Source organism: Cotesia typhae, unplaced genomic scaffold (genome assembly GCF_013202065.1).
Source record: "Cotesia typhae breed Kobodo isofemale line unplaced genomic scaffold, CoteBio_Ctyphae contig_81, whole genome shotgun sequence".
NCBI lineage: Eukaryota > Metazoa > Arthropoda > Insecta > Hymenoptera > Braconidae > Cotesia > Cotesia typhae.
The window spans coordinates 504,050-527,545 of NW_027423768.1; the positions used below are offsets into that span (position 1 = coordinate 504,050).

Consider the following 23,496-nt stretch of genomic DNA (forward strand, 5'->3'; position numbering starts at 1 on the left):
ATATAAATAATATTCATTCTTATTAATCATAATAATAAAAGTTATAAAATTAATAATAATAGTATGAATAATAATCATTCTCGATAATGATAATAATTAAAGTTATAAAATTAATACTAATATTATGAATAATAATATAAATAATAATCATTATTATTAATGATAATATTAAAAATTGTAACATTAACAATAATAATTATAATTATAATATAAATAATAATCATTCTTATCAATGATAATACAAATTATAATATTAATAATAATAATAATAATGATAGAAAGGCGCACTAAACAGTTTTCTTAGATTTCTTTTCTACAATAAATTTAAATATTACTGAAATAAAGTTCTACTTTGCATAATTTTAACTAGTCTATATTAGTTAAAAAAAAATTAAAATTATAAAAAAGCTAACACTAAAAATGTAGGATTAATTATCATTTAATTAATTTACTTATTTAGCTTAAGCTTTCTTTTCGCCGAATGTATGGCTCTATCCAAATAAATATTTATCATACGTTCTTTTCTCTCTCTGTTTAATAATTCAGTTGAATAATTTTGTTGTTGTAAATAGTACCGGTAGTGGATTTTTAACAGTTCCTTCTTCCGTGGAGTTAATACTGTGCGACCATTGGTATTTTTTTGTTCGCGCACTACGCGCTGTGATAGAGTGTCTATCCCCCAGACTGCATGAGACATAATAGTCACAAATTTAGCAGGAGTTTGAGCATCAAAAGCAGTACTGGACAAATTACTTGGTATAGTGATACCATCTCCGAAGTCAAACATATTATGATCGAGATAGTAGTATGGATCGTAACGCTGTTCTGGTTGTTGTTGCTGTTGCCGTTGTTGTTGTGGTTGTGGTTGCTGTTCTGGATGTTGTTGCTGTTGCCGTAGTTGGTGTGGTTGTTGTTGTTGTTGTTGGTGTTGGTTTTGTTGTTGTTGTTGTTGTTGTTGTTGTAACTGCAGCAGCTTTTTTCTATCAGAAGCCGCGTCAAGTCTCGATTGTTGACTTTCACGTCGGAGCTTGGACAACTCTGCATCTCTTTTTTGGATATCTTTTAATAATCTTGTTATTATTGGATCCGAAAAATTCTAATTGTAAATAATATTTATGAACTTCATTAAACCATTATCACCTCTATAATAAAAAAATATTTTCATTAAGTTTGTTACCTGTATATTAGTTGTAACCGGTCTGTTATCCGAAAAATTTTGCCGCGCCGGTAATGACAGTGGATCCTAAAAAAAATTATTATTGTCATTTACTAGGTTAATTTTTATGCTATAATTACTAAATTTTTACTTTCTATATTTTTATATAGAATGAAATAAGTGTCAAGTTTTTCTTTTCTATTACAATATGTGAATAATATTTTTATTGCCACTATTTTTTTTAAGTCCCATCAAACGTACAGTAAATTATTTGAAAATTTGTATTATTATTACGTTTCTTAACGTCAAATAAAAGTAGCATATACAGTTTGTAACGTAGTCATGTGTTAATAAAAGTAAGTATTTTTTGAAAGTTAGACTTTTAAAATAATTTTTGTCAAGTATTCGATAATCGACTCCTGATAATTATTATTTTAATTAGATTACGTAATTGTTTATTTCCAATCTAGGAGTTGACTTGAATACGGTCCGAATCTGAACTTTTTTTTTTTTTAATTGAATTTTTTATAAAATAACAAAAATTAATCGATTTAAAATCTCTTATATTTCTTCTCATGATTAACGGAAAATAAGTAAATTAAAAAAATGTTATTTAAAAAAAATTCTTAAGTGTTTGTGAATCTTTATCTGGAAAAATAGTAACTCGAAGTAAAATAAGTTTAACGAGGATCGGACCTTTTTTAAAAAATTTTGAATTGTATTATAATATAATCATTTACCTCCTAATTTTACAATTAATTAAACATTTAAATTATTCTAAAATATAGGTATTATATTCATATCTATTGTTTTGTAATATTATTAAAATTTCATTTAAGAATAAAAAATATAATTGTTTCACAGTAATCTAGTAAAAATGATAAATGTATCATCAATTTTAATCATTAGTTTCAATTTCAACTATTCTTAATTAATTTATGAGAAATGTTTTGCCGTACCTGTTGTTCATCATTATCGTCATCTGTGTCTCTTAGATTTTGATCATTTCTATTAATAATGACATTTGCTTCTACATGCGGAGCCTCCGAGTCACTTTCTGCAACTATATTTCTTCTCTTTAGTTCTTCTGCTATTACTGTATTTTCATCCGTTAAGTCAGATTCAGCATCACTCTCCAACTCACTTTGAATATTTTTACTTCTTTCCTCGTCATCAGGACTGTTCATTCTGATAATCTATAAAAACATAAACAGTATTTAGTTAATTTAAAAAGTAAAATTAAGCTTATATGGCCTTAAACATGCAGCATACCTCATCATGGGAATGCTTTCTATCTTCTATATAACTCTCAACTATTTCATCCGTTTTTGTTTCTTACTCTTCATTTCATTTTGCTTTTTAATCTGTAACAAAGTAATGAATTAAATGATTTCATCGTTAATTAATATTACATGTTTGACATATGAAATTTTTGAAATGCTATAATTTGTTACATACCTTTCGAATGTTTTTAGCCTTCGCAACACCCGATTCGCTTTCAGTATCATCATCGGTTGAAGAATCTAGAGCTGACGGGTTAGTAATCACCGGTTCTCGAATACGTAGATTTTTATCTAACAACTTCTCTCGCATATCTGAAATTCCATGTTGTAATGTAAAAATAATTATTTCTGAGACTAGTAAATTTTTATAAAAATATTTTCTAAGTAATACAAAATAATTATATGTTACGTAGGTGTTACCTGACACAGTTAAATTAAGTATTGATCAATCTCTCACACTAGAATTTCATTTTACAGAAAAATAATTATCATAATGTCTTCGGTCAAGTCATTGTTAGATTAAATAAGTTATTTATCCCATTTCACATAACTTCTTTTTTTTTTATTCTCTTTGTTAATATTCTGTTAAGTTATTGAATTTTATATTATAAATAATTTTACTCAATATTAATATTCAAAATTCGACTCGCAGCTTGAAAAAGCTAAATATTTATACCATGGGGTCAGTGTGGCCAGACAGTGGCTAAACTGTTCCTCCTCTTCATACTGAACAGCATGAACAGTATCGCTGGGTACAGAACTTTTTTTTTCCTACAATTTGGCCGAACTGCATGGGACGTTCCGTTGACATAAATAAAAAAAAATATCTATCTCTTATCGTACATATGAAAAATTTTTTAAAATAATTTTTGGCTAACCGCAATATTTCAGTAATACATTTAAAAATATTTATTAAAAATCGTAAATTTCAAGAGTTTTTTACATTTTTTTCTATAACTTCATATTTATTAATTTATTCATATTAACAAACAACGAACCCAACCGCAGAGCTAATGACAGACTTGGATGTGAATATATGTTACATGAGTATAATAGAGTATGAAGAAAGAAGGATTGGAATAACTTAAAAAATTCTCAGCAATAATACAATATTCACTCTGAAGACATATTTATATTGTTTTCATATAAACTGTTTATATATGTGTCATTATTCGTTAAATATTGAATGATACCAACGTTTAATATTTATTTATAACAATATTTAATATACTTAAATATATTTTTTATCAATGCAATCAACACTTATTGAATACAATATGTTTTGTGTTTACTTGGGAAGACATTATTATTTTAGTACTGACTGATACTTAGTATGACTCAGAGAGGGTCTTTTATACTAAACGGTTGGGTATTACTTTCAAGTAAACTGAGATGAGATCTCTTCGGATCAGAATAATTCTTTGAGTGCCGCTTGACCGAAGCACCGCGTTGAAAAATTTGTAAAGAAATTGAATTTGAATTTTAGGTAATTTTTTCAGCTAGTTCATTTGAAGGTAACAATTAATAATTTTTTTTTTATTATGTACAATAAATTAACAAGGTTATAAGCTATTTTCAAAATCTATATTGCTATTTAAGATTTTTCATAACTTTTTTATTTACTGTAGTATTAACTCCTACATACGAAAAATTACTTTTTTACTAAAATTTGTATGTAGTATAGAAAAAAAAATGAGGAATACACTGAAAGTAAGGCAATACTAAAGCTGGTTAAGCAGTGATATTTTTTATACATTGATAATAATCGTAAATAATTTTTCTTCAAACCCATAAAAATAGCAATAAGATACAATAAATTGTAACAGCATTTTTTTAAAAGCTATTATAAATTTTATAATTCTCACTTTAGTATCAAATTGTAACATTGCAGCAACGGCTAACTAATTTAATTAATACATGAATATAAAAAATATGAAAGAAATTTATATAAAAATTCATAAGATTCATAAAAAATATGAAAGAAATTCATATTTTACTTTATAAAATCGAACCATAACATTAAAAATTTGTCCGCCAAAAACGATTTTAAAAATTATTTTAATGTACTAAATTAATCAACAATCATTTATTTATTTCTTACCTGACAATTGTAAAATGACACATTTAAATCGTTCCTCTCCATCATTATAAGTATACACTTTGTTTTTAGTTAATACACCATATTCATTGAAATCACGAATGTAACAAGTTTCAACAACATCTCTCTTATTATTTTTACGCGGTATTTTTATTAAAGCAAACATCATTTTTTATTAAAATAAATTATTACCAAATAAACTAAAATATTTGGCACAGCACGATAGTTTGAACCACACGCTGTTCAGTTAAAATCACAATAACAAATGAATTTTCAATTTATGTGTCCGTCTCCGATGTCTACACTGTACTATACAAGTATATATATATATGTGTGTGTGTGTGTGTGTGTGTGTTTGCTGCAATATAGAAGTGTCACCTACTGATACTATCCCCTCTTCTTTGGTCGCGTGGTCGATGAGCTTGTGTTACTACATCTTTCCAATATACGGCACGGTGCTGCAGAACACGTGTTGCTCAAGAAGAATAATAAAAACGGACAAGTGAACACTAAATTCATTGTTCCTTTTTTAACGCTCGTTTGCAGGCATATCTGTGAGTGAGTGCGCGCTTTTGTATGTATATATGTGTGTGAGTGTGTGTGTCTGTGTATGCGTGTGTGCCTGGTACCAGCGGACAGAAGTTGACAACTAATCAACACAATCCCTTTCTTTCTGTATTGAGTCCAAAATGCTGTCATTTCAATATTTTTTAATAAATTAATATACAGAAAATTGTGTATGCGCATTCAACAAATTTTCACATGATATGAAAGAATCTTTAATATTATTTTTAGAATTTCTTTTTATAATTTAAAATATTCTTTATCTTTTTGTATGGACGAAAATTAAATTTTTCCGATTTTTAACAAAGTAAGTTAATTGCTGCCACCACTTTGAATAGTATATACATGTAATGCACAACCGTAAATACATTTATACTGAATCATTATGACTATATATACCTATTTGATATTTTAATAATGGAATAAATATTTTTATTAGTTACCACTTTCATTCATTCAATAATATTTTATCAAGTAATAATTAATGTTAAAAAAAAAAATATTTATTACGGTAAATTAAATTGTTTTGATCTATAATAAAAAAATTTAATAATTGTTGAAATGAATTTTTTTTTTCTCTGTGAAGTACGTGGTTATTTCGGTAGTTTGTATTAGTTCAAAAAGAAATTAATGTTCAGAAATTTTCCATAAAAAATTATGAATTTGTTGAATATTTTTTTTTAAATTAAGAATTTATAAGCTAGAAAAAGTGTGGTATACGCACGTAAATTACGTTACAGCTATCTTTCTCATTCTGTTAAAAAAGGTATACCTATTTCTTGTCCCACTACTTACCACTTATTAATATAGTGTCAGACCCTTTTCACCTATCCCCTCTACGCATTTTACATTTTTCGTTACGCTACAAACTTGCTGCACTTGATTAAAAAAAGTTTCAGTTTGGTCTGTGTCCGCAATGGAGTTAGCAGCTTTTTAAAGCTTACGTACTCAATAAGTATATTATACCTAGACATCGAAGAGAATTAGACGAGGGCTAAGAGTATTGGGACTGCAGCGTATATACTAACTGAATTGTAAGCTATTGTCGTATTGCTATCGTCTTTTCATCACGTGTCTGCAAGCGTGGTGTAAATTTCAGCTGTGTCTATAATTAGATACTAAGTGTAAAGTTTAGTGTTAAAATATTTTTTTTAATAATATATTTTAAACAAAAAAGTTCAAGTGTCATTTTATTAAGCTTTAAGTGGTATATAATTGTTTTATTAGTGAACAATACATAATAGCCTGCAAATTGGACTGAAAATTTTTTATGTATATATAGTTATTTAAAGAACAGTATTAGATATTGCACTATTAACCGAAAAATATATTATTTTGTGTGTCATAAGTACCAGGAAAGTGAATTTAACCATGAAACGAGGTCCATACAAATCGTATTTGAATCAAGACGTTGCCGGCATTATGCCTCGATCTACATTTTATTATAAATTGAAAAAACTTCGGTGTGATGTAAGTATCAAATTTATTTGATTGCAATAATCATGAAATTAAAGTGCAAAAATATCAGCATAACTTAATAATTTTCTGAATCATAATATAAAATCCAGGAAAAAAAAATGAAACAGTTAAAAAGTTTTCGTTGGAATTGATTTTTTTTTGGTTTTTTTAGATTGTTTGAGTAAGCAGAAAAATGTCAGAGCTTACCAATTCTAGTGCAACAACTATACTAAATTCGCTAAAATATCTTATGATAATTGAGAATAAAAAATTACTCACATGAAGTGTTTAACCGTAAAATACTGTAATATAATATAATTTTTATATTATCAAAAAGTTATATAAGTTGTTGATAAAAATATTTTATAGTTATATATCAACTGTTTAATGTAAATAACAATTTTACTAATAGACTGTTTGAGGACTTTTACAATTTCAGATAAATAAAAAATAAATTACTTGATTTCTAATTTTTTTTACTTTATCGATTATTTAATATGTGCTAATTCAACAATGATTCTAAGTTGACATGAGATGATAGTTAAGTATAGAAAAAAAAAAAATTCTATAGCATATTATTTGTAATGTAAACATTCGTTTACCATAATTTAATTCAAAACAAATAATCTATCAGAAAAATTTATGAATTGTGATGTGAAATTAATGTTAATTTCAATTGAGATTTTATAATTTAAAACTTCATCTGGAATTTAACGTACACATAAAAGGTCTTTCAAATTTTTTTGTTTAAATTATTATACTTACAATTTTTAAATGACATATTCAAAAAATTATACAAAAATTAGTAATATTAACAAAATGTTTAATTTTACTGATTAAAAAATTGCAAATTTCAATGTAGATTTTGGATTAGTCTTTAGATATTTAAAAACTAGTTTCTGTTTTTTTTCGTGAAGCAAAGAACTTTGTTTTTTTTTTTTTTTTTTTTTTTATTATTACCGATTACGTAAGTTATTAATAATGAGCATTTCAACAAAAAATACATTCCTGACTATATTTTATAATTTTTCTACTTAATTAACATGAACATTTTTTTATTATTTCACTGTAGACTTCGGATGAAGACAATGAAACTGTAAATCAAAACATTATTGATTATAATATGGATGCAAACGAAGCTTTACTTTCTACTGAAGTTTCTACTAATGGCAGCTGTCTATCAGTGGAATATAGAACCGAAAGGGATGCTCGTTTAATCAATCTGCAAAGGTCAAGTCCTGAAAATTCAGAAATTGATTTATGGCTTTATGAAGATGAAGATGAAGAATCTTCAAATCGAGATAAGTGGTTCGATGTAAGTAATTGATATACGAAAACAGATGTATGCAGTTTATTAATTAATTGTTTTCTAGGCCGAAGATACCCCGCCTGCACAGGATTTCAATGCTGATAGGAGCAAGACTGATCAGGTATGTGTGATAAAAATAGATTGAAAGAAATTAAACACCTATTGCACCGAGTAATTTCTTAAAATTTTAAAATTGTAAATATTTCAACGGTCTGTTACTAACTATATTAAAGTAACCAGTCCTATTGACGGCCAATGGGAATATAAAATACAACTAAATGAGTTGTATGTGAAAATTTTCTTCAATCGTCTTATTGTATATCGACGGACATACAGAATAAATAAATTATATAGTTATTATTTTTAAAATTCAATTTAGGTGAATATTCAATTTATTCTGTAGTTAACAAAGTTTTTGGAATATTTCTTGCAACACTAACTGCTGAATTTAGATAAAATGACAAGAGTTATATTATTTAAGACTCATAAACACGTAAGGTATTGAGAAAACGACTTTAATGGAATAATGTTCAAAATCTAGGAATACATTTAGTTTTGATAGAATAATTTTATCAGAATTATCAAATTTTAATTTTTTAAGGTACAAATAAGAAAAACTCTTTAAAACAGTTGATAGCAATTACACTCGCGTAATATTCAAGAAAAATATGCATATAATACCTGAATAATAGCTATAAAACTGTAGAATGAGTTTCTCAGAAATTAATAAAATCGCTATGAACCGTTTTTGGTAGTTGTATAAAAATTAATATTAATTATCAAATGAAAAATTATTTTTTTCAAAAATGTTTATCTGTCACATTGTGCACGCATTATTTTCAAATCTAGAAATATCTATTAAATAGTAAAATCTCAAGTTAAGGTGGTCTTTATTTTTTAATTAGTTAATTAATATAATTTAATATAATATACGATGTGAATAAATATAAAAGGAATTTTTAAAAACTATTGTTCGTACTTGATAAGCAATAATTTCTTAGAGATTCTATGAAATTTGTATACATAAATATATATATCTATATGTATATATATATATATATATATATATATATATATATATATATATATATATATATATATATAATTACTGTGAATAAATAACATATGAAAGATATTGTCTAAGAATATTGTTCTGAAGTGAGATATAAACTTAATGGGTTGGGAGAGTTAGCTTCGTATTTATAACTTCAACATGGATCCTTTTAATTTACTAATTAACAGATCTAATAATATATATATTTTGATTTAACTGCACAGTTATTGAATAATATTTACTGTAAGAAAATGTTGAGCTTACTGAAAAATCATGTTGCCCAAAAAAAAAATATTTCTCATTGTACAAATACGTCTGACAGTAACATAAAAATGTGTTTATGGTACTATAAAAAACAAAGTTATTTATTAAGCCAGCAATAGTGATAACAATTTAAAATTTATTTATTGAAAAAAGTATTTTTAATCATACTGTATAAATATAATATACATATTGACTGAAAAATTCATAATTAATAAATTAACATTTTTTTTCAGACTTCTTTCGACCATACTGCTGATGATATTTACAGTAAACCATTATGTTCTTGTACATCTATTACCCGTGGAGAAGTATTGATGATGACACTACTGCTTGGCGCTCAAGAATCATTAACATGGGAAACGATGACAAAAATACTATCCATGATTAACACAATATTTGGCGATAAAATCATCCCATCAACAAAATTTAAATTATTTCAACTGTTAGAATTGAACGAATCAAGTTTTTCTCGTCATTTATATTGCAATGAATGCTTTTTCTATTTTGGTATCCGTCACCCACTAAACACTGATGATTTAATTTGTCCAATATGTAAAAAAATTTTCAGCATACCAACAGCACCTTTTTTTTTAACTTTGAATTTTGCTCATCAATTAAAACAAGTACTTGAAAATCTTGAAGTTCAGGAGGCGCTATTCAATAACGATAATCAGGAATGTAATGAAGAGGAAAATGTTATAAGAAATATTACTGATGGACAAACATACAAAAAATTGTCAAATTTGGGACCAATTGAAATTTTGAGTGACAAATATAATTTATCTTACACTTTCAACACAGATGGCTGTCAAGCAGCGAAATCGAGTAAACTGTCAATTTGGCCAATCTACGCTTCTATTAACGAATTGCCGGCGAAACTGAAATCAAAACATTTAATCATGACTGGACTTTGGGTAGATAAAGTTGAGCCTGACATGAATTTATTCTTCAAACCTTTCGTTAAAGAAGCAAATGATTTATCAAAGAATGGTTTGCAGTGGAAATTAGGTGAAGAAACTATTACCAGTAAATTTATTCCACTGTGTGCTTGTTTTGATTCGGTTGCTCGGTGCAAAGTTCTGAATATGAAACAGTATAACGGTAAATATGGCTGCACCTTTTGTGAACACCCGACGAAAAGTGTGAACAAGTATCGTAAATTCCCGATGCTAGAGCGTATTCCCCCTGACAGATCGGATGAATCGATCAAAAATCAAATGTTATTAGCAAGTGAAAAAGAGTACAGAGAAGATATTAAAGGAGTATGGGGTCCATCACAATTAATGAATTTGAAGTACTTTGATTTAGTTGGCGGAATGTCCCCGGATTATTTACATTCAATTTTACTCGGAACTGTGAAACAACATACAGAGCTATTATTATGTTCATTCGGAAAATCATTCTATGTAGGAAATCCTGATCAATTGATAGCAATTAATGAAACTTTGTTAAAATTTAAACACCCGTCATCAATAACACGATCGCCTCGAGATATAACCGACAGAAAAATGTGGAAAGCTACAGAATGGCGTTCGTGGTTACTTTTTTATTCGTTAATAAGCTTGAAAAAACTACTCCCTCAGCAGTATTTGGATCACTTGGCATTGCTAGTCGAAGCTATAAGAATTCTATTAGAAGAAAAAATTACAAGCCACATGCTGAAAATCGCAGACGATCTTCTGATTCAATATACTCGCAGTTATCAAAAATACTTTGGAGAGGAAAATATGACCTACAATATACACTTGCTTTTACACATGGTAAAAAGTGTGATGAACTTAGGTCCTTTATGGGCTCATAATACGTTTTCCTTTGAAAATGAAAACCACTTCATATTAAAAATGAAGAAGAGTCCAACTCATGTGTGTCTCCAAGTCGCAAGAAAATACTATTTTCAAAAATCTCTTCCGTTGTTAACTACGAGATTTCAATTGAGTAATGAATTTAATAAGTTCTGCGAGCAGAACTTGACGGGTAGATTGAAAAATACATTAAAAACTGATAATTGTGTTTTAGTGGGGAAAGGAAAATATTATAAATTAAATGAATTTGAAAAAGAAGCAATTGGTTTTACTCCGAATGAATGTAAATCATACAACAGATTCATTTATGATGGAAACCGTTATACATCTCAAAGCTATCGACTATGTGAAAAAATTAATGACACAATAATAATGTTAAATAATGGTACTAACGGAATTATTACTAATATTTGTTCACTTGAGAATATGTCTGGAGAAGATGAAATTGTTATATTTTATCAAGAAATTAAACACACCGGAAAATTCTTCCACTGTACTAAACGCGTAACTGTTCGTCATATTTATGAGTGCAAAATAACTGCAAAATTACAGACTTGTAAACCTACTGCAATAATCCGACCAGGAATTTTACACAAAATACAACAAACATATTACATTATAAATATTCCAAAAGGATGTTATGGAGATTAAAAAATTAAATGAAGAATTCACTGCTATTGTCCAAATGGCTAGATTTGTCTGACTAGAGACCTATTATAACTGATACATAGGTAAAATACTTAATAATAATTTTTTCTAAGATTAAGTTAAGAAAAATTTTATTAACTTTGTAAATATTTCTTATATTCTGAATTTCAGCTTGGATCCAATAATAACAAATTTGGTGAAAGATTTTCACACAAGATTTGAAAAGCTTTCAAAACTTGAACGGGAAACTCAACAATGGAGACGTGAAGCATTTTCTGATAAAAAAAAAGCTGCTGCAGTTACTACAACAACAACAACAGCAACAACAAAAAAAACAACAGCAACTACAATAATAAATAAGATTATAAATTTGATAATTTTTATTATTATCATCGATAAAAATGATTATTATTTTATTATAATTTTTATTTATCATCGACAAAAATGATTATTATTTATATTATAATTATTTTTATTAATCTTATCATTTTTATTATTATCATCGATAAGAATGATTATAATGTATATTATAATTATTATTATTAATTTTATGATTTTTATTGTAGTTGATAAGAATGATTATTATTCGTATTATTATTATTATTATTATTATGAATTTTATAACTTTCGTTATTATTGTTATTAAGAATGATTATTATTCATACTATTATTATTAATTTTATAATTTTTATTATTATCATTAATAAGAATGCTAATTATTTATATTATAATTATTATTATGAATTTTATAGCTTTAATTATTATCATTATTGAGAATGATTATTATACATACTATTATTATTAATTTTATAATTTTTATTACTGTCATTGATAAAAATGATTCTTATTCATATTATTATTATTATTATTATGAATTTTATAACTTTCATTATTATCTTTATTAAGAATGATTATTATTCATACTATTATTATTAATTTTATTCATATAATTATTACTGTTATTATTTTTATTTCGATTGTCATTATTCTCGATATTATTATTAATATTAATATCTAAATAATTTATAAAGAAAAACTAACTATTTTTTAATAAAAATATGAAATAAAACTTTTATATAAATCTGAATACAAATTTTTAATTAATTACTCTCCCGTCTTAGCTGTAAAACTCTTTTTAAGTCTTAAAAACTCTTTTTTATTCTTTTTTAAATATTCTGAATAAGTCTTATTAACTCTAAATAATTCCTTCAAAAAGTCCAAATTATTAGACTATTGAAGACTTTTTCAGGGTTAAGCAGGCTTGTAAAGACTTAATATTTCTGTTTAAAACTTATTTAGGAAAAATAAGGGTTTTCAGAAGTCTTATTCAGAGTTCTGAAGTTTTATCAAGAGTTTTTTCAGAAAAATATTTCCACAAGGGTAAAGGGAGAATAGGAGGGGGTGAGTTTGGGTTAAAATAGGTGAGCCGTGCAGTGGAACAGGGAGAAGTAGTGTGACCGCCAGATTGAGTGTCACGGAAATCAAAAAGGACCGTTCCCGAGAGTAGTGACGAGACGAAGGAAGCCAACTACAACTAGGACTTCATCCTCAACGAGTGAGTTAGATCATCGTTTTGTTCGTCAAGGTGTCAATTATTGCTCTGTGGGAAGGAAGTGGACCGCGGTTTATCCAATACCCAGTTACTTCTCCTAATTATTTATCAATTGGATCGTTAATCGACGAAAATTTTATTCAATAATTAAATCGTAGAACATTTGCTAGTTTTGGATTGAGTGATTTTCATGGGGGTTTATACCCGGGGATCGCTCGATCGACCTTGCGGGGGAAGTTTTAATATCTAAAAGTTTTCAATCAATTAACTAACATTTAAGAAAATTCATTAAATTAATTTTTCAATAATTAACTGAGTAAAATTGATTGATCTTTGTCATTGAGAAAAATAGACAAATTTTTATTCGTGGAATTTTCGTCAAGCGTCAGTTGTGTGTCGCATAAATTCCAATACCCAAGGTCAAGCAAAGACTTGACTAGCGAATGTTCTAGCAATTGAAATTGACTATTTCGACTCATGTCGAATTTTTATAATTGATAAAACAATCAGAAAATTGTTGATAATATTTTATATTAAGAATTAATTACTAAGAATGTTTTATATTAAGAAAATTATTAATTGAGAATATTATAGAGTGGAAAATTGTTAAGATTGTTATATTTAGAATTTATTATTGAAAATAAGATAGATCGGAAAATTTTTAAGTATTAATTGTGAAGAATATTATAGTAAGAATTTATTATTGAAAAACAATACTGATCAAGGAAAATTATTAAGAAGGTTATATTAGGAAATTTTTATCGAAATTATTATATTATAAAATTATTTTAACAAGTATAAATTTAAGTAAAATAATGGGGATTAAGTCCGTAAAGTAATTAAATTAAAATAAATGACACTTGATAATTGTCAGCGTGGATATTAAGTCTAAGTAATCAGTGATATTGAGTCAAGGTCAACACGAAAAAAGTTTAGTAAGAAATTGGTCATTATATAGGAATTTTCGTTTCACCGATAGCCAATGATTGAGTAAAATAAAAGTAAATTGTAATTAATTTAAAATCATTTTTAAAATTAAAAATAAATTATTTAAGCGAAGTGTGGGTTATGTGTGTGAAGAATTGAACGGGTTATGCGTGATAGAGAGTGTTAATAGTGTTAAGTGCGGTAGTCCTGTGGACTTAGTTTTAAGTTGTAAAGTGTGGAGTTAGTTTTGGTCGTCCGGTGGACGTTAAATTTTAAGCTTAGTTTTAGGTCAGGTGTGGGAGACCGTTCGTTAGAAAAAGCCCAGTAGTTTTAAGCAGGTGTGGGAGACCGTTCGTTCAAAAAAGCCCATTAGTTTTAGGTCAGGTGTGGGAGACCGTTCGTTAAGAAAAGCCCATCTAGTTTTAAGCAGGTGTGGGAGACCGTTCGTTCAAAAAAGCCCGTCTAGTCATCGTATCGTCAATTGGAGGTTCGTTTGTAAATATCGTTTATTTCGCAGTTGTTCTCCGCTTCGTTAGATTATAAGTGTGTGAGTGAGTGCTTAAATTTGTTAAGTTTGTTAAATTTTTATTGTTAATAAATATCGATATATTGTTAGTTAAGATTTTATTATTCAACAGCACCTTCCTCCACTCTCTCTACCCTAAGATAAGTTTTCTCAGCTCTGGACCGCTTCCAGGAACCGTGATTAATAATCCTGGTGGCGCCCTGATAATTTTTATTGTTATTAGTTTTGTTAGTTAATTTTAAAATTGATTAGGGGCTAACCTGAACAGGTAAAACTGTTACAGACTGAACGATTTCTTACCACAAAAATAAAATTTCCTATTTAATAAAAAGTTAAGTTCTCTACTTTGTTCTTTAAACTTTACCCTACTGTAGTGCTGGAAATGAAGTCTCAGTTTTAATTGATGTACATGAAAAAAAGCAGTTAACTGAACGTTTGCGACTTAGCGTAGTGGATTGAGACTAAGCTTTTTAAAGTTACGGTCACGGATTTGATCCTAATAAAAGTTTCCAAATTTTTTATGTATTACAATCTTTTTCAACCTATTTCAACCAATAATACGTTTAATTAGCTTAACTTGGGAAAGTATGAATCCAAAAAAACCACATTTAAAAATAATTTTTATTTCAGTTTTATTAAGATTTTTCAAAATATACCGGACTGAATCGGTCCGAATAGTTTTCAAAATCTAAGTTCGGTTAAGCCCTTTCGGATGGCACCAACAGCGATGAAATCGGTCAAGCCGTTCAAAAGTTATAAGCTTTTGACATACTTTTACATAAACACACACACACACACACACACACACACACACACACACACACACATTTTTTTTTGATACGACAGAATTTGCTTCCCTCAAAATAAAAAATATTTTTGAACGAAAAATTAAATGATTTTACAAGAAAATTTTCTATTGCAATCACGTGCAATTCCTAGAGCAAAAGTTTCAAATTTCTCATGACTGGAAACTCTGGTTAAGAATACTGATTAAAAAGAATTAAGAAGCAGTCAATCTATGCAAGCTGTATATCTATATATACAAACAGAAGATTTAAAATTATTGCAGAGAATTCAAATTTCATCATTTTTAATTTTTTTCAATCAATATTTTTAGACAGGGAAATCGACTTCAGCTAAGGATTGAATCTTTTAATGGAAGAAGCTATCATTTCTAAAGCTTATGTTAGAAAATTAATTCAAATGAATTATAAAAGATTTATTTTCATCAAGGAAAAAGTTGAGAATCTTCATTAACTGTTTCAAATGAATTAGATTCTTGCTTATCAAAATAAGAATCTCTGTTGTATATTTGCTTAGTTTTTGGAGTGTGATAAGAAATAACTCTTTGATTTCTCTTGACAAGTTTGTAAAAATCTTCGAGAATTCTAAGGTTCCAAAATTGGGATTTTTCATATTAGTGTCTAGAGATCAAAAATAATAATTGTTTTAGCGGCAATAACATAAAATAGCATTTCCCAAATTCGAAATTTTTTCCTTGTCGTCAAATCAACGTATCGAAGACTTTCAGACCCTTTTTCTGGAAAAATTAAAAAATAAACAAATATGTTATTAATAAAAGTAAAACACTAGATAACTCTGTTGAGGATGTAATTTATCAACATATATATGAGAGATATCATTTCAAGAACATTCAATTTCTTACAAGATAATAAAGCACATTCGAGACTATCGTTTTGAAGCAAAGAAAATAAATTTTTAAGATAAAGACAATTTTTCATAATATTTAAATGTAAAACATCGAGTTCAAATTTCCGAGCTTTAGGCATTTATGTAAAGTAATCAAAGTCCAATAAAATTTTTCAAAACTTGCTGAATAAACTTACATATAAATTGAAAATAATTACCAATTTATTGCGATGATTTCTATTTCATACACATATCGAAGGATATGTTGAATTATGACGTGAAACTCCAAAAAATACACTGTTTTACTTCGAGATACAGTTAATATTCAAGATAAAATCATTATTTTTTACATGTAAAAATAAATTTCAAAATGAAGAGATCTGTTCTGGTGGAAACTTACATATTAAAGAAAAAAAAAAAGAAACATTGTAATTAAAAATATAAAAAATATTCATTTTGTCTGATAAAAGACTGAATAATGAACTTGTGTATTAAATTGTCTCAGATTTTTAAACTAATAGAGAAATTTCTAATTATTATTAGATAACATTCTATGTTATCACTTAATTATATATTATACACTTCCCCAACGCAAACTCAATTACTTTTTGTCACAGTATTAGTTGTATACTTTATTGTCACTAAGAAATTTAATCTTTTTTAATAATCAGACAATTCAAAATAAATTTGATTCATTTAGGTGACAAACATATATGCATAAACTAGCTTTCTAACTTTGTATTTACTTTATTTTCTCAGAAACAACATAACATTGAAACAATAAACTCTTTTAAAAAGAATGTTTTGAACACATAACGTCTTAGTCGATACAAATCATTCATTTATTGAATTATTTGCTATTTGAAAAAAAATAATTATTTTCTTTTATTTTTTAAATATAATATTGAAGAAAAAATAATAATCAACATAACATAGCTGATTAAAGTTAATTATTTTATAAATGCAATAACTTAAATGATTTTTTCCACAATTTAACGAAACTAATCATCTAGTTTTCACTGTGTCATAAGACCAATTAGTAATTAGTAGTTGGCAATTACTTATCAACAATTTTCGATTAAAACATAAACATTTAGATTAAACAACAAACAATAAAATTGATAATTTGCAAAAAATACGTAAATTAAAACATCGCTAACGATAGTTAAAAAGTTTTTTATTTTTTATCGAATTGTTTTCGGATAATATGAAGAATTACATCTATGTTGACATTTTTTAATATTTTGTCGGCTTTCTTAGCTTCAGCACACTGTTTTTTCGAAGGTAGACGTTTTTCTTTGATGAAAGTATCAAATATATATAATATGTGCGGTTTCACTAGACCATTAACTGAATTTATCAATTTTTTTGGACTACAGCTTAACTTTTCTCTACTTTTTTTTGTAGCAGACAGCTTTTTTCTACTTTGTTTGTCAAAATTTTTTGCTTTTTGTAATTTAAGTTCGTGATTACTTGTATTCAATCTTGCTTTTGCAATCGGTAGTTTATATATATTAGACAATTTCGTCTTGATAACTTCTGGATTACGATTAGCTAGTATTCCATATTTTTTTTGAAAATCTCTGATGACGGGCAGTGCTGGGTAAGTCTTTGTCCTTAAATACTCAGCAAAATACTTACGGAGATCAGATTCTTCTTTTTACTCCAACGAGATCGAATTATTTTTTTAGGTTTTATCAAATCATTACTATTATCTTTTCGTGTTGTATGAGATTGGGGTAAGTAATCTATTGTCAAGTCGTAAGCTGATTCTTCAGATGCATTATTCTCACAACCACTTTCGTTGTCTGAGGAATTAATTAAATCATCCGTTCCTGAAATTTAAAAAAAATAAATCAATAAATAAAATGCATTAAACTTATCATTATAATAAACAAACTCAAACATTCAAACAAAAAAATATTGTATAAATATCAGGGTTTAAACAAAATAAATTATGTTCGAAATTCATACTTTATTAGTTATGTAAAAATCAGAAAATAAAATTGAATCGCTAATTCATAAAATTATTTTATAATGCTAGTAGATTTTCTAGAAAAATTTTTTTTCTATTTTATTAATTATTAATCATCTTAGAAAACTCTTGATAAGTTGCATAATATTTTATATGCACAAGAACCGGAAAAACAATTGGATTTTATTTACCAAGCTTTTTAAATTAAAAATTAGTACTGATTACCTTTATTAATAGAGATGTCTTGGTCATTTGTAGAGTCCATTTCAACTGATCCTTTTGAATCATTACGTGAATCATGCGAATCCTGAGCTTTAAGCAATATTTTTGACATATTTAGGATATCTGCTTTAGCTCGTTGTTGGTACACTTTTTTATGAATTACAACATCATGTCCTAGATAATCAGCAACTTTCGAAGTTTGTGTTGGATCAAGTTGCATTTCTCAACATTTTGTCGCAATTTGCTTCCGGAGTGGTGTTCCTCGAAGCAACTCCGGCCTTTCTGCGCCACATAAATCAGACAATTTCCTCATAACACTACTAGCACATAGATGGGCGTCTTTATAATACCCAAATATTCCAAAAACAAAAGGATTTTTAGATGATACACGAGCTTCTGTGCGATGTTTAATGACAGCATCAATTCCATCACGAACTTTAGCGCTTAATAATAGAGGGACACTTTTGTAGAGCTTTCCTTGAATAACTGTATGACCATACTCTTTTGCCCTTTCTTTTTCTTCTTTAGATAACGACTTGTACCCTTCATCTTTCTCGGTAATGAATTTCATTTTTTTATAATCATCTAGCTCGAATCTTTCCATCTCACCCGCTCTCTTACGATTAAACAATTGTAATTGAATAAGACATGCTTCGGAAAGGTCCCGCCATGTCCTAAGTGAAAATTCCTTTCTTAGAAGCTGAATATTCTTATCAATTGTACGATCTAAATACATAGAAAAACGTCGAATGTCAGTAGTTGTGGGAAGTTCTACTTCTTTTTTCCTTTGATGCACAAGTCGAGTTTCTTGAACTATTCGATTAATAATATTTGCGAATCCTTGTTTGCATAGAGACAAGAAGTTTTCTACCTCTGTTATTGTTTCAGGTTTATTATCAATAATGCATTCATTAATTAATATTACTCCGATTTTTTTAATATTTGTAGTAATTTCAGATGCTCTCGAAGGTACTTTATAATAGCCATTTTCTTCATCAAGTCCAGCAAACTGATTGATAGCTTCGATAACTTTATAATATAGTTTAGGACTATATATTGAGGCAAAATCAGTGACTGATGGCTCAACTTGCTTCGTAACCAGAAGAAAACGAGCTAATAAGCTCAACCTGGCTCGAATCATCTGAGCTAAATTACGCTTCCGATACCTGGTACATTCATCGTTTCCAAACAGTATAATCAAGAGGTCGTATCTAATGAGTTTAACATGTTCTGTCGACTTCATGTATGGTATTATTTTATGGCGCATTGGTTTAGAGGCTCGTGGATGAATTTGACCCTGTATTCGACGACATTTTGCTAATATTCCTCTACTACTTTTCGCGCCATTTTGACAATCACGGTAATGATGGCGGATATTATTTTTGCATACCAGCCTTTACATTTACTGCAGACAGCCCAATTTCCACCTGATTGTTTGGAAGTTTTGTTTGGACAACGTACTGTTTTAATTATTCCAGGAGTACCATCTTCTTTTCTCTTCTGCTTCATATTAAACATGTGGTTTCCCCGTTTCCGTAGTACAGCTATTTCATCTTTTCTCTCAGAACTTCCCTTTAGTAATTTAATAAAACTTTGTACCTCCAGTTCATTCTTATGTACCGTCTCCAAATGTCGAGCAATTTTGAAATATTCTTTTTCGCAATAACAGCAACGATCTTTCTTCGCATTTCCTTTTTTGGAACTTAACTCCGCTTCAACGTCATCATCGTCCCACCCAGTATGTCCAGAAACATTAAGTGAACAATTTAAAGTTGAGGTTGAAGTATTCTGAGAAATATTATTATCATCAGCATTATCAGATGCATTGTTTTCATTATTGAAATCCTCTTCATCAGTTATATCTTCGACTAGATGCTCTTCTTCATCGACTGACTCTTCTGAATCAGATGGTTCATACGATGATTCAGATTCTTTGCTCTCGCTATCAGAATCTATAAAAATAAAATATTTAAATTAGTTTGTGTTTTTATAATCCATTTGTATAATAATTTTTCTATTCTCTAATTTGATTGTCAATATTTGCAAAAAAAAATTATCATTTAGCCTCATTGAACTTAAAATTAACAGAAGTATATTTTTAAGAATTTACCGCAATCAGTGTTCCGATATCTAATTATTTTTTTCCTCTCAATCCTTTTCGGCTCAATTTCACAGTTGTCCACAGCGTTATTGAAATCAACAGTATTCAAACTAATTACATTTTCTGGCTGAACCTCTCCATCAACACTATTTCTTCGTTTATCTTCAAGTATCTTACTGAAACTTTCTTCCTCGTGATTAGATGTCTTAGTAATAGTATTCTCCACATTTTCTGTATCTATAACTATGTTCTGTCCAATATCTAATACATTTAAGTTTTCAGAAAAGTTGCTTAAGTCGTCATATGGTTCTTCATACGATGTATAAGGAAGATCAGTATTATCGAATAAATTAAAAGATTCTGTAAGTGAAGATGAATTAAAATCCAAGCCGTTAACAACTTGATCCGAGTCTGAATTGATAAAAGCTGAAATTAATTAATTTAGATGTTAAAATGAATGTGTGTGAAAAATTAGCTACTGTTTTACATTGAGCTTACATTGACAGAGAAATATAGTATATAAATAGTGATATAAAATAAAAATATTATTGATGAACTAATAAAATAATTTCCAATATAACTTTCTTGTGTGTTGTAAAAAAAACTTCTAGAAATACTAGTCTTAAAATAAATCAAGTTTCTCCGATTAATTTTTAATACTTTTTAGAAATATCAACATTAGATAAATGATACTTGAAATCATAAATGATTCTTTTAAATAGTTTGCTATTAAAATCTTGAAAAAACTATCTCAAAATTCAGAAATTTTTTTTTTATCATTAAAGTTTGTAAATTGGAAATTTAACTTCGTTAAAAAATCTTCATCATGAATAATAGATACGAAATTTTTTATTTTATAATTGTTCTCTTTTGACACAATATTGTTAGTACTTACTACTGATTGCATCAGAAAACCAGACAGTTTTTCCTTTTCTTGAATCAACAAAACAATCTTCCTCAAAATAATTATACGACTTCTTTTTATATGATTGGGTCAGCTGAATAGGACTATTTATCTGTATATCTGTGATATAATAATAAAAAGTATTTAAATTTTAATTTTCATTTCATTAATTTCAATCATAAGATATCCTACAAAAAGTTGAAATTAACCGTAGTTGTGAATCACAGATTATAAAAATCAATAAAATTTTTCTCTGTATAATAATAAACGAAATTGGTAATTACATTTATGTTTTCAATTATTATAACCGGTCATTATTCTGTGTGAAGAAATTTTCGTCTGAATACTGGTTGACTGTTAACATCATTTTTAAGTGCAAAAGATTAAATCAAAAATAACTTGCAAATAAAGCAGAAAATGCGACTAATCTTTTATTTTTAATAAGAAAAGTTTTCATATTTACGTAATTCAAAAATATGAAATTTATATTTAATTAAAAATGGAAAATATGCATAAAATCGTAAATATGAATAAGTATCGTGGTGTTATTTTCAGTATCATTCTGTAACATCAAAAGAAATATACTTACGACTTTCAGTATTCAGTAGGATGTGAGAAGGAATGGATTTTGGAGATTTATCGAGGATAAATTTGGGTAAAATTATCTGAGGAGCATTGGAGTTTAATTTACGACAAACATCATTTAAAATATTACGGTCAGCTGTAACAATTTTAAAAATTTAAGAAAAGTTTAGATTATTAGGGAAAAGATATGGTTGTAACCTATGAGTACTAGATATTAATACAAAAAATAAGCCAAGTAGCAATCGTATGGCGGTATCTCATCTATGAATAAATGATTACTCAAAAAAATGTTCCAAAAAAATTAAATGAATAAATTTTATAAAACGATGAAAATTGTCATATCATTGCTAACTTCAGTGTCATTTGATTAATTTTGATGAAAATATAAAACAACAAAAATACTTACTATGCTCACAAATTATTTTTATTTTTTTATCACAAATTTTATCTTTTCGAGTATCCACAGAAACATGTCGTTTTTTATGAACGCAGTATTGCTTCCTTTTATCCCGAAGCAGCATAAATACAGTCATTGTTCTGAATATTAATTGGTGAGCTCCAATTCAATAAAACGTATCAATAATCTATCTGGATTTATTGCCGAGTACAAAAATGGCGACAGAGACGCTTACAGTTTATAATTTATCCAGTATGTGTGTGCATGTGTGGTTTTAATGAACGAAAAATCTAGAACAATTTTTTCTTAATAACTTGACACGGGTAACGTTCCTGTACGCTTCCTCATATTAACGTAAACAATTCTAAAGTTACTTGACATTACTCTCACTATAGCGCTGTAACTCATCTGAACCACTTGCCGATAAGATAGATTTTAATTGATAACAGATATTGGAATAAAATAATAATAATAATAATAAAATTTTTTTTGAGGTTAGATTTATTAATTTTTATTTATGTCACTTTTCAAATGACTTAATCAAATATTGATACGTGGAAAAATTGTTACAATTAAATTTATTAAAATTAAAATTACAATTTAAAGTCTCGGCTGCGGACATAAAAAAATTTTCAGTATATTTTCGTGTGAAATTGAATATCTTATCTAAAAATTTTTTGAAAAAAATTACAGTTTGTAATGTTGAAATAAAACAATTTTTTTCAATTGCGTATAATGTATCATGTTTTCAAAAAATCATTGTGAAATATATTATCTTACTCCAGATGATAATAATAAAAAAACAACTTGACATATCTTTTGATCAAAGTTTGCAGTGTTGTTATATACAATAAATAAATAATACAATAAATAATAGCAGGGAGCAAATAGCTTTTTCATTCAAGTCTTGATTGTAATATTTACATATAGGAAGCTTGTGTAAAAAAATTTATTTTTTTAAGGTGTCTCAAAATTTTGAGATACGTTAAATTAAAAAAATTTATGTGATAGTTTTCTGAAA

The 23,496-nt window shown here is 27.3% G+C and overlaps 4 protein-coding genes across 5 annotated transcripts; 1 reads left to right on the forward strand and 3 right to left on the reverse strand.

Annotated features, from left to right (window-relative positions):
* Positions 1 to 287: 287 nt before the first annotated feature.
* LOC141533039 (uncharacterized) lies at positions 288 to 5,464 on the reverse strand. The gene is made up of 6 exons (XM_074251694.1): positions 4,541 to 5,464; positions 2,615 to 2,751; positions 2,429 to 2,520; positions 2,116 to 2,352; positions 1,178 to 1,243; positions 288 to 1,096 (listed from the first exon to the last, which is right to left on the reverse strand). The coding sequence occupies exons 4-6, from the start codon at positions 2,341 to 2,343 to the stop codon at positions 449 to 451; spliced, it is 942 nt and encodes a 313-aa protein (XP_074107795.1). The 5' UTR covers positions 2,344 to 2,352; positions 2,429 to 2,520; positions 2,615 to 2,751; positions 4,541 to 5,464; the 3' UTR covers positions 288 to 448.
* Positions 5,465 to 5,819: 355 nt separating this feature from the next.
* On the forward strand, positions 5,820 to 12,057 carry LOC141533036 (uncharacterized). The gene is made up of 5 exons (XM_074251692.1): positions 5,820 to 6,571; positions 7,632 to 7,874; positions 7,933 to 7,989; positions 9,420 to 11,719; positions 11,808 to 12,057. The coding sequence occupies exons 1-4, from the start codon at positions 6,473 to 6,475 to the stop codon at positions 11,637 to 11,639; spliced, it is 2,619 nt and encodes an 872-aa protein (XP_074107793.1). The 5' UTR covers positions 5,820 to 6,472; the 3' UTR covers positions 11,640 to 11,719; positions 11,808 to 12,057.
* Positions 12,058 to 17,472: 5,415 nt separating this feature from the next.
* On the reverse strand, positions 17,473 to 19,749 carry LOC141533048 (uncharacterized). 2 transcript variants are annotated; one of them, XM_074251714.1, is made up of 2 exons: positions 18,492 to 19,749; positions 17,473 to 18,126 (listed from the first exon to the last, which is right to left on the reverse strand). In XM_074251714.1, the coding sequence occupies exons 1-2, from the start codon at positions 18,706 to 18,708 to the stop codon at positions 17,909 to 17,911; spliced, it is 435 nt and encodes a 144-aa protein (XP_074107815.1). In that variant the 5' UTR covers positions 18,709 to 19,749; the 3' UTR covers positions 17,473 to 17,908. Both variants share the same exon structure in this region; 1 of them encodes a protein (XP_074107815.1).
* A 56-nt stretch (positions 19,750 to 19,805) lies between these two features.
* On the reverse strand, positions 19,806 to 22,645 carry LOC141533023 (uncharacterized). Its single transcript, XM_074251673.1, has 4 exons — positions 22,485 to 22,645; positions 21,485 to 21,613; positions 20,599 to 21,015; positions 19,806 to 20,440 (listed from the first exon to the last, which is right to left on the reverse strand). The coding sequence occupies exons 1-4, from the start codon at positions 22,609 to 22,611 to the stop codon at positions 19,806 to 19,808; spliced, it is 1,308 nt and encodes a 435-aa protein (XP_074107774.1). The 5' UTR covers positions 22,612 to 22,645.
* Between the last annotated feature and the right edge of the window lie 851 nt (positions 22,646 to 23,496).

Coding starts and splice junctions, on each gene's coding strand:
- LOC141533023 (XM_074251673.1), bottom strand. CDS start 22,611: ATGACTGTATTTATGCTGCTTCGGGATAAAAGGAAGCAATACTGCGTT. Junction 21,614..22,484: donor AAAAATAATTTGTGAGCATA/GTAAGTATTTTT, acceptor ATTATATCACAG/ATATACAGATAAATAGTCCT. Junction 20,441..20,598: donor ATATCGGAACACTGATTGCG/GTAAATTCTTAA, acceptor TTATTTTTATAG/ATTCTGATAGCGAGAGCAAA.
- LOC141533039 (XM_074251694.1), bottom strand. CDS start 2,343: ATGAACAGTCCTGATGACGAGGAAAGAAGTAAAAATATTCAAAGTGAG. Junction 1,244..2,115: donor ACGATAATGATGAACAACAG/GTACGGCAAAAC, acceptor AATTTTTTTTAG/GATCCACTGTCATTACCGGC. Junction 1,097..1,177: donor CGGTTACAACTAATATACAG/GTAACAAACTTA, acceptor ATTTACAATTAG/AATTTTTCGGATCCAATAAT.
- LOC141533036 (XM_074251692.1), top strand. CDS start 6,473: ATGAAACGAGGTCCATACAAATCGTATTTGAATCAAGACGTTGCCGGC. Junction 6,572..7,631: donor TGAAAAAACTTCGGTGTGAT/GTAAGTATCAAA, acceptor ATTTCACTGTAG/ACTTCGGATGAAGACAATGA. Junction 7,875..7,932: donor ATCGAGATAAGTGGTTCGAT/GTAAGTAATTGA, acceptor ATTGTTTTCTAG/GCCGAAGATACCCCGCCTGC.
- LOC141533048 (XM_074251714.1), bottom strand. CDS start 18,708: ATGCAACTTGATCCAACACAAACTTCGAAAGTTGCTGATTATCTAGGA. Junction 18,127..18,491: donor AGACATCTCTATTAATAAAG/GTAATCAGTACT, acceptor TTTAAATTTCAG/GAACGGATGATTTAATTAAT.